This window comes from Mycteria americana, chromosome 8 (assembly GCF_035582795.1).
Source record: "Mycteria americana isolate JAX WOST 10 ecotype Jacksonville Zoo and Gardens chromosome 8, USCA_MyAme_1.0, whole genome shotgun sequence".
Taxonomy (NCBI): domain Eukaryota; kingdom Metazoa; phylum Chordata; class Aves; order Ciconiiformes; family Ciconiidae; genus Mycteria; species Mycteria americana.
The window spans coordinates 7,792,329-7,801,977 of record NC_134372.1 but is presented as its reverse complement, the minus strand read 5'-3'; the positions used below and the strand labels follow the sequence as shown (position 1 = coordinate 7,801,977).

The following is a 9,649-nucleotide window of genomic DNA, read 5'->3' as shown; positions in this document are numbered from 1 at the left end:
CGGTGAAGGCGCGGGGCGGGGCGAGGCGCAGTAGGGCGGGGCGAGGCGGGGAGGGGACAGGCAGACGGAGGGGCGGGGCGAAGCGCGGCGAGGCGTTACGGCGCCGCCTGGCGGGCGCGGCGGTGGCGGCGGGCGGGCTGCGGGGGGGCGGGTCTGGCTACCGCGAGTGGGGCAAAGGCGGGCACGGCTGAGCCCTGACCCCCCCACGCGTGGGCAACGAGGAGCATCCCCGCCAGCGGGGCTATTCCTTGGGCAAGGCCTGCAGAGCGGGGCAGGCCGGCAGGTGTCAGGGAGATAGATGGTCGCTGGGACGAGCTACACCCCCAGAGACCCCCGGCGTGGGCTGTGCCCCCCGGGGGCGGGGCGCTGCGTCCCTGCGTCCGAAAGCAGCGCCTGCAGATCCCCGCTGTGCCCCTCGTACAGGAGCCGGCCTCGGGGCTGTTCACACTCAGCTCTTCTGGCTGCAGCATCCTCCACCGCTGCCCCTACACCACTTCGCTTCTCCCAGCTCAAAACCACGTCCCCGCTATTTCAAGGGAAACAAATGCCACCCCCCTGGTCACCCCCAGCACCAAGAGGCACCAGCTCCGCTTCCTGGTAAAAAGATTTATTAAGAACCTGCGATACCCGCCCAAAAGGACGATGCCACCCTGGCACGGGCGCTGCGCAGCGGCGGGGAGCGGGGTGAGAGGGTTAGCGCTTCTCCAGGCAAAACAAACCCAGGTCAGACCCAGCAGCAGGACGAAACGGAGCGAGTCGAGGGCACAGAAAGGCGGTGGGAACACATCTGCGCAGCAGAGGACCTCCCGCCAGGGCAGCCCGGCAGTAGTTAAGGCATATAAAGTGCTTGGAGGAAGACCAGCCCTAGGAGGGACTAAAAAATGGAGCAGGGAGAGATAGTGAGGGAGCAAGGGATGTGGGTGGCTGGTGGGTCCCCTGCACCCTGCAGGGACCTGGCATAGGCGGGTGGTGTCAGACATACGCCCTGCCTGGAGCAACAGGCAGGAAGGATGCTGCCAGCCCATGCCTCAGCCCCCAGCCATGACCAGGAGATGAACTGCAAGGCCCCCAAACAGGACCCAGGCTGCTGGTCTTCACGGTCATCTCCCAGTCCACCCCACATCCAGGATGCTGCTCCACATGGTGGGGGTGCCTCTGCCAGTGCACAGGAAGGATGGTCCCAGTGCAGTGTCCTGCCTCAGCTCGGTCCCAGTGGCAAAATGAGATGAGTGGGACTTGCCCTCGGCCAGGTTGTGCCCCAGCTGCCTGTCACAGCCGTGTGTCCCCCCGGAGTGAGAACAGCCCATGTCCAGCCAGCTCTCCTGCTGCTGGGAGCAGCACCAGCCGCTTGGTCCTTCACAAGCGGGAACATCAGCTGGGGGTTTGGGCAGTTTCAGTCCTGTTGTGCTTGTGATGTTTGTCGCAGCAGGGACACAAGGAGGTGCCTCGTGTCACCGAGGTGGTCCCGCAGGCAGGAGAGGGATGCAACCAAAGGCAGACCCACAACTGCCATGGGGGGAGAGGTCTCCTGCAGCCACTTTGGGGACACTTTTGCAAAACAGCCCTGTGCTCCGGCTGGAGGTGGTGTGGGCAAGTGGGGACACCCTCCACAGCTAATCCTGCACCCCTCCAGCCTGCCCCAGCACTCCCAAATGCTCCCTCGCCCCACGGACTGCTCCGAGAAATATTGCTTTTCCCTGGAATGTTTTTGTCTAAAATTCCCTGGATGGGATTAAGAAAAAAAAAGAGAAACTAGGTAAAAAATAACTACCCCCAGGTCACGCTGAAAGGCTGGGGTTAGCTCCACGGCCACCCTGTCTGGGGCAGGGGACACCCTGGTGATGGGGTTGGGGACAGCGGGGCAGCTGGAGGGGCCTTTCTGTGTTCGGCAGGGGAGGAGGGCGCCGAGCGGGGGTACAGGGGCTGCCTCCTCCTGGCAGCGGGTGGGATGCAGCTCGCAGGGACAGGTTGGGACAGGATGGGGTGCAACTGGATGGGATGTGACAGGGGACCAAGATGGTGGGGAGAGGAGGGACGGGCCCCCGTCACTCCTCACTGGGACTGCAGGGAGAAGGCCAGCTTGACGCAGGCGAGCTCCTCCCCACCGCTGCTGACGGCCACCCGGACACGGTAGTTGCCGTTGGTCATCCAGGCAGGCAGCTCCACCTCAGGCAGGACGAAGTCACTGGCTGGCAGGGAGTATGAGCCCTGCGGAGAAAAGGGACATGTAGGCAAGACGCCAGCCGAACCCCCCCAGCCCCGTGCCGAAGGGCACAGTGGTACCCGGCGGCGCTGCCGGCGTCACGCTGGCATCACGCAGGCGTACCGCTTTGAAGGGGCAGTGGCAGGGGATGCCGTAGGTGAGCAGGGGCTCCGGGCAGGTCGTGCCAGGTGGGATGAGGTCGTCAAGGATGGTGCAGACGTCGTTGTAGGTGCAGCTGCCCAGCTGGTCGATGCAGGGCAGCTGGATCCAGAGGTCGCCCAGTGCCTTCTCCACCAGCAGCACCGCCTGCAGGAAGGGTGTCCAGCACCAGTACAGCCGGCATGGGTGCCCACAGCTTCTCCAGCCTGTCCCACCCCCTCCCTCCCCAATCATCTTCCTCGGCTCCTGCTCGTGCAAATTCTTTGGGGTGTCCATGGGGCCACCACATGACCTCCCCCTCTTGCTTTCGGTTCCTCTCTGCCTGCAGGTTTCTCTTCCTCCAACCTCAGCTTGACCCCTTGAGCAAACACCTCCCAGCACCCCACACACCTTCTCCTTCCCCTCTCCTTGCCCTGTCCCAGAACCACCCAGCAGCTCCTGTCCCACAGCTCTGCCTCCATGCTCCCCCAGCACGCTCCGCACAGCCCCAGCCCCAAACAGGCACCATGGCATTGCTCAAGACAGCCCATGCACCTTGGGCAGAGAGACATGTTCAGTCTCATCCCAAAAATTCCCCAAAAAGTGGTGCAGCATGGCCGGGCCAGCCCAGGGCTCCCACAGCAGTGCCGTGGCATGTCCCAGGAGGGAGCAACCGGGTCTGGATGCCGAAAAACAAGTGCTGCAGCAACCACCGGGAACACCCAGGGCACTTGGGGCTTCATTTCCCTCCCTGAGTCATTATGTCCCCAGGACACGACACATCTCAGGTGGTTTCTCCCATGGGACAAGGTTGGGAGCTTCCACTGTGGGCTGTCTGCTCCCACCGCAGGTCTCCCCGTGCCCATCGCCCCGTTCTGGCTCACAGAGCCCGGCGCGCCCAGCCCTGCACCGCTCTGTGCCTCGTTCCCCCAAAGGCTGCTCGTTCCTGTACCCGCTGCTGGGTATTTCCCAGCTGCTGGTGGTTTCGGGAAGCTCTGCTCTCCCTCGTCCCGCAGAGGCATCTCTGGAACACACCTTCAGAGGGGCAGCCATGGTCTTGCTGCTGCTGACGGCCGCGCTGATGCGCAGGCTCCCCGGGATGCTGATCGGGTCCGGTGCCACAGAGAGGCTCTGCAGCACCACGGGGTCCCTCTTGTCACCGCAGTTCTCCCAGGCAAAGCCACCAATCTGCGGCACCAAGGGACAGGAGGAGTTAGAGCCAGGGCAAGCCTTGCCCTGGGTTTGCAGGAGGTTACCCCAGTGCTGGACCCCCCAACACTCCCCTAACATCTGCTCACAAACCCAGCCAGAAAATTACCTTCATCCCCCCTTCAAATGCTAAATAAATATTTCCTTCTGCTTTTCTCGCACTCCCAGCTCCCCGAGCCTGAGGGCATTGCAGAAACTCTCCGTCCGCCCCCCTTGCCATGTACTTTACTCCCAAAGAGGGTTCCCAGGCTGCGATTTCCAAACTCGCCCCAGCTCAGCCTCCAAACACTTTGCACGTGAACAAGGCGAGGAGCATTCTTCACACCAGCGCCAAGAGCACCGAGCAAGAGCGAGGTGTTTGAGAGCCAAGGCAAGAGAGCGAGCAGGGACCAGGGCAGGGCGGCGGTGGCTGCGCCAGCCGGGGGGATGCTGTGCCCCGGGGGGCTGCGGAGCCGGCACAGCCTCCCGGCTCAGCCAGGACCAGCCCGGCTGTCGCAAGCCCTCATCCGCCGGCTCCGGCCACCTGGGCCCGTGCAGGAGCAGGAATCGCATTCACACGTGTGCTGGTTTTGGCTGGCGTAGAGTTAATTTTCCTCACAGTAGCTACTATGGGGCTATGTTTTGGATTTGTGATGGAAGCAGTGTTGATAATACAGGGATGTTTTAGTTGTTGCTGAGCAGTGCTGACACAGAGTCAAGGCCTTCTCTGCTTCTCACCCCACCCCACCCCACCCCACCAGCGAGGAGGCTGGGGGGGCACAAGAAGCTGGGAGGGGACACAGCTGGGACAGCTGACCCCAACTGACCAAAGGGATATCCCAAACCATATGATGCCATGCTCAGCATATAAAGCTGGGAAAAGAAGAAGGAAGGGGGGGGATGTTCAGAGTGATGGTGTTTGTCTTCCCAAGTCACCGTTACACGTGATGGAGCCCTGCTTTCCTGGGGATGGCTGAGCACCTGCCTGCCCATGGGAAGTGGTGAATGAATTCCTTGTTTTGCTTTGCTTGCGTGGCTTTCAGTTCACTTATTAAACTGTCTTTATCTCAACCCACAAGTTTTCTCACTTTTACCCTTCCCATTCTCTCTCCCATCCCACCAGGGGGGAGTGGGCAAGCAGAGCAGCTGTGTGGGACTTAGTTGCCAGCTGGGGTTAAAACACAACAGCACGTTGCATTTTAAACATGGCTTAACGTTTCCATCTCCGCTCATGCTCGGGGGCAGATGAGCCAGGCTCATTCCCTGCCTGATACACCCCAGGAGCCTGGTGCTGAGCTGGTTCAGTCCAAAGGAGCCAGGGAAGCAGCACTGTCCCATGGGATAATGAAAATCCACACATGGGGATGTCACCCAGACAGGGAGGCATCACTCGTGTGTCCCAGCTGGGCCAGGAGCCGTGCTGGGAGATCTCCCCTGTTTCCTCTGAGTCCCATCAGCCTCCCTGGCTGTCACGGGCAGCCGGGGAGCAAAGCCATGGGCTGGCAACAGCACCGGAGCCCTTTGCTCCCACAACCCAAGTTCAAAGGTGGGGGGATGGCAGCACTCACCTGCAACAGCCACCCCTGAGCCCACCACAAGCCGACGGCAAGAGCCCAGCCCCGGCTCCCTCCCCAAGCAGCCTCCAGCCTAACTGCAGGTCTTTTCCCGGCGGGGAGGTGGGACTGCGCACCCCGAGCAGGTTTGGCTGGGGCAGCCTGTCTCCCCATGCCACAGGCTCAGGGCTCTCCCTACCTGCTCAGCAGCCGCAGAACCGGTGGAGGCTGTATTACCTGGTGCCAGCCGGCAGACCCAGCGGGCAGCGCTGCCCACGCAGGCCAGCAGCCCGTCCCGCCGCCCCACTCGCCAGCCGGGAGCGGCCCGGGGCACAGGGCAGGACGTGGGGCGCAGGGCAAGCCGGGACAAGGGGCAGGCTGCACCCCACCGTTTAGCAAGAGCTGGGAGCCCCTCGCCTGCGGGTCTGCAGGCAAAGAGGCTCCATGGGAGCTAAACATCAGCGTGTGGCTGCATATTGCTGTGCCGCAGACCCTCTGCTGCCCCGCAGAGCCCCCTCCAGCCTTCCTAACCGGCTCCCCCTTCCCTGGGGCAACATCAGCTTTCCTGGAAAAAAAATAGAGATATTCCCCTCCGCACCACGTGAGAGTCACTCATCTTAATCAGCTGTATCTTAATCAGCACGTCTCGATGAGCCCGGCCCAGCGCTGCGTGGGAACGAGGAGGCAGCAGCCTGAGCTGGAAACCGCCAGCGATCGGAGGAAGGAAAGCCGAGGTGCTGGGAGGCTGCAGGGAAAGCTCAGCCGAAGGAAGAGAGGCCGCTGGGCTTTTCGGTCCAGAAGGGTTTGTCAAAACTGAAATCCCCTCCTGCTCGGAGGCTGAACCCGAACCTGCAGCCGTGCTCCCCCAGCGCGGTCAGGTCTACGGGACCCCGCTCCCCCCCAGCCCAGCCGCAGACGTGCACCCAGAATCAGACCCTGCGCTCCCCTTTCTGGGACAGAAAATGCTTTCGAGCCCTTGCAAAGCCCAGCAGGGTGGAGAAAGCTTTCCTACCTACCAGCACCGCTCGGGCTGCTCCCTCCGCCGAGCCCCCCGGCAGCCCCCCCCCCCCGGCCCCTTCCCCGCCCAAAGAGGAGCGGGGTGAAGGGTTTGGAGTCTCTCACCTTGCTCAGCCTCCGGGAGCCGCTCCGCTCCACCAGCAGCTGCGGCTGCGACCCGCCGAGCGCGGCCGGGCAGAGCTGCAGGGCGCAGAGCGCCAGCGCCAGCCCCGCTCCCCGCATCCCTCCGGCAGCGAGGCAGGGTCTGTGCAGAAACCTGGGGCGGCCGGCGGGGAAACCAGCCGGGGGCAGACGAGCGAGAGGCGAGGCGGCCGCTGCCTTCCTGAGCCGGGGCTTCCCGCAGCGCGACGCCCGCCGGGACGGGGCTGGCGGCGGCGAGACTGGGCCGGCCCGTGCGGCGGGGCAGCGGCCTCCCAGCTCCGCGCCCGGCCCCTCTCCCGATTCCCCTCCCTCCCCGCCTGCTTTCCTTGTCAAGCGCAGGACTGGAGTCGCAGGGATGCTAGGACGGGAAGCTGCGCTTTCCCAGGCACCCAGGGCCTGCCCTCTGCCGGCACGGGGCGGGGGGGGGGGCACCGGAGCGGGATGCCGAGGTTGCCCCCACCACCCAACGTCGGTGGGTGAGGCCAGACCGTCTCCCCACCTCTCGCCCTCCCCCCCCCCCGGGCTGCGTCTCTTCTCGCACCCCGCCCGGGCTGGCCGAGGCATCTGCGGGCGTGCAAAGGGTCGGTTCCCACCCGGGCAGGCACCCGGGGCCCCCGCGCCCCCCCCGTGCTCGGCACAGGGCAGGCGGCAGCTGGAGAGCAGAGATAACTTGAGACCCTGACCCCATGCCGGCTGTGCTGCGGCGGGGATAGGGGCACTCGGGTGTCGGGAGTCCCCAGCTGGGCTGTTTGCCGCAGCACCCCGCTACCCACCACCCGCCTATCCACCATTTCAGATTTAACACCCTCCTCTTCCACCCTTCCCCCTTTGGGCGCCCATTTTCCAGCCAGAGCTGCCCCGAGCCCCCCATCACGCTGGAATGGCCCCACGGTACCCCACCATCAGAGATGGCACAGGAGCATGGGTTTTCCCATATATTTTGGTGAACAGATAGATGTTTTTTCCCTGTGGAAAGCTGGAAGGGGATGAGCCAACTGAGCACGCAGGACACGAGTGTGACAGGTCTCAGACCTTCCCCCCCCCGCCACAGCACAGTTAGGACCCACGCGTGGGACCTTTCCCCACAGGCAGAGCAGCTCTCCCTCACACACTGATGCTGGCCAGCCCCCCTGTATCGCTCCCAGCCCTGGAAAGGGTTGCCCGGCTTGTCCAAACCCCTGCCTCAGCTCTATTTTTAGCCTTTCGTCCTTATTTAGCAGCAAGGCTGACCGGGAGCGTGCAGGCAGGGCGCGGGAGCGGGCAGGGGCCGTGACGGATGCTGCTGCCCACCCCATGCCGGCAGCGACAACTGTGTCGCTGATCCGCTGCGGAGGCTTAAGGGCAAGGAATAAATAGCCCTGTTCCTCCCACCCGGGAGTGGGGCGGAAAGTTATCCCCCGGGATTAGTTTTCACTTTGAGGCCCTGGAGCAGCGGGGGGACAGGGATGGGGACAGGGGTGCACGGGGAGAGGGGTGGGCACGGCTGGAGCACCGTCTTTGGGGCCGGGAGGGGAGCACAGCCCCTCGCCTCAAGGCCCTGGCGCTACGTGCTTTCCTGCTTCTCACAACCAGCGTGGGTGAAGGTTTCACTCTCCCATTCCCATCCTTCCCCCCTCCATTTTGCCGTGGGGAAAAAAAGAGAATAAAGGACTGTAAGGACAGGTTAACCCACATCTTTTTGCTTGGAAAAACAAAAGCAGGGGCAGAAATGACTTGAAATCGCTGCTCTACCTCAAGACAGACGCATGCGTGACCTAGATCCCCAGCAAAGGAGTCTGCAACCTTTTTTTGGGCTCCAACATATGCAAGATCCTCTGCAGTTCAAACAGTTTTCTGAGCCATCTCACCCATGCAAAGCCCAAGTCACGAGGTCTCAGCAGGTCTGGTTAAACATCTTCAATTTGCATTGAAGAAGAGCAGCCAGCACAGATGGGTGACAACGTTAATGGGTTTGTTCGGTCTCATTTACAAAAGCAAACAGATTGCAAAAATGATGCGTGAGGCCGAAGGGTACAACCACAGACCACCCTCTCTCCACCACCCGTGGCACCAGCTCTGCCGGGACCCACTGGGCATCGCCACGGGCCAGCTCATTGCCCAAAAACCTTCCAGTAAAATCTTCTCTTCCTTTTTTTTTCCAGACTGAGTTTCTGCAAAAAAAAAAGAAACAAAAAAAATGACCCCATCTGCGCTCACAGGACCACCCTGCACACAGACCACGCAGGGCCGGGTCCCAGATGGAAATCCCACGCGCTGGCACCGACACCACCTTGTACCCACCCCGTCCTGCCCAGTCCTTACCAGCTGGAACTGGAGAGAGAGACGAGACACTTTAACAGCTTGCATAAATACTCCTCTTATCCATAAGCTTTGGCAAACACTTTAAATGACCATTGGTACAAATTAACTCAACATTCAGCCAGCTGTTATCCCATTTACGGCAATTCAGCTGAGCATGAGATAAACCTTCCTAGGCTCGCTTTTCCAGGCAAAACCCTTGAGACCTCTCCAGCCGCTGTCGTTCCTGGGGAGAGATCACGATAACACTGAAAAGACATCAGGGCAAACTTCAAAACAAGCCGAAGCTGCCCCAGGTGGGTCTGCCACACACCTCCTCCACTTTCCTGTCTTTGCACAGGCAGAAATCCCCTTGCTGCCACGGTCCCCGTCATCTCCAGCCCTCTGCGAGCAGCCTCCGGCAGCCCCAGCCCCGCGTGCCTCCCGGGTCCCCAGGCTCCCCTGGTTAGGGAGAGGGGGATGAGTTGTTGCAGCCATGAATCCCACCCCAACAATGCCATGGAAAGCCCCTGCTTTGCTCAAAAGCAGCTGGACAGAAAAGTTCCTGGCTGTTTAAGTGCTGCCCTGGAAAGGGAGGAAATTATCAGTGTATTGGGGCAGAGGTAGATGAAGCAGGGCTGAGATGGGAGATCTCTCCAGCAGGGACACATCCCATGCAGCCTGCCCAGGAAAGATTGGAGAAACCGAGAAATTGCTAAAATCAAGCTAAAATAAGAGACCTTTGGGGCAGCACAGGCAGGGCCTCTGGCAGGCAGCCTCGCAGATGCGCCTGTGTGCTGAAGGAAGGATGTAACGTGACCTGGTGCGGCCCTTTCTCCGAAAGTTAGTGATTTTAGAAGCGCAGGGTTGTAGCTGCCATGGCGAGCACCACACGCCAGAGCCCGCAGCGGCAGCGTGGGGTGCAGGGCTGGGGAGCGGGGTGCTGGAGCCGGCCTCCCCGCACGTCCCCATCCCCTAGCCCCAGCTCTGCCTTGCTGCCGTGATGCTTCAGCCTGATGTGACCAAATCCTCTGGTTTTTCTCCACCATTAGCAAGAGAAACCCTACCCAGAGCCCTGCTTTGTGGCACAGGGGCATCCCAGCGCACCCCCAGTAAAACCAGAAATTATCAC

At 61.8% G+C, this 9,649-nt stretch overlaps 1 protein-coding gene across 1 annotated transcript; it reads right to left on the bottom strand.

Annotated features, from left to right (window-relative positions):
• Positions 1 to 589: 589 nt before the first annotated feature.
• Positions 590 to 6,506, bottom strand: GM2A (ganglioside GM2 activator). The gene is made up of 4 exons (XM_075509532.1): positions 6,205 to 6,506; positions 3,377 to 3,529; positions 2,327 to 2,509; positions 590 to 2,208 (listed from the first exon to the last, which is right to left on the bottom strand). Exons 1-4 carry the CDS (start codon positions 6,319 to 6,321, stop codon positions 2,053 to 2,055), a joined length of 609 nt encoding a protein of 202 aa, XP_075365647.1. The 5' UTR covers positions 6,322 to 6,506; the 3' UTR covers positions 590 to 2,052.
• Between the last annotated feature and the right edge of the window lie 3,143 nt (positions 6,507 to 9,649).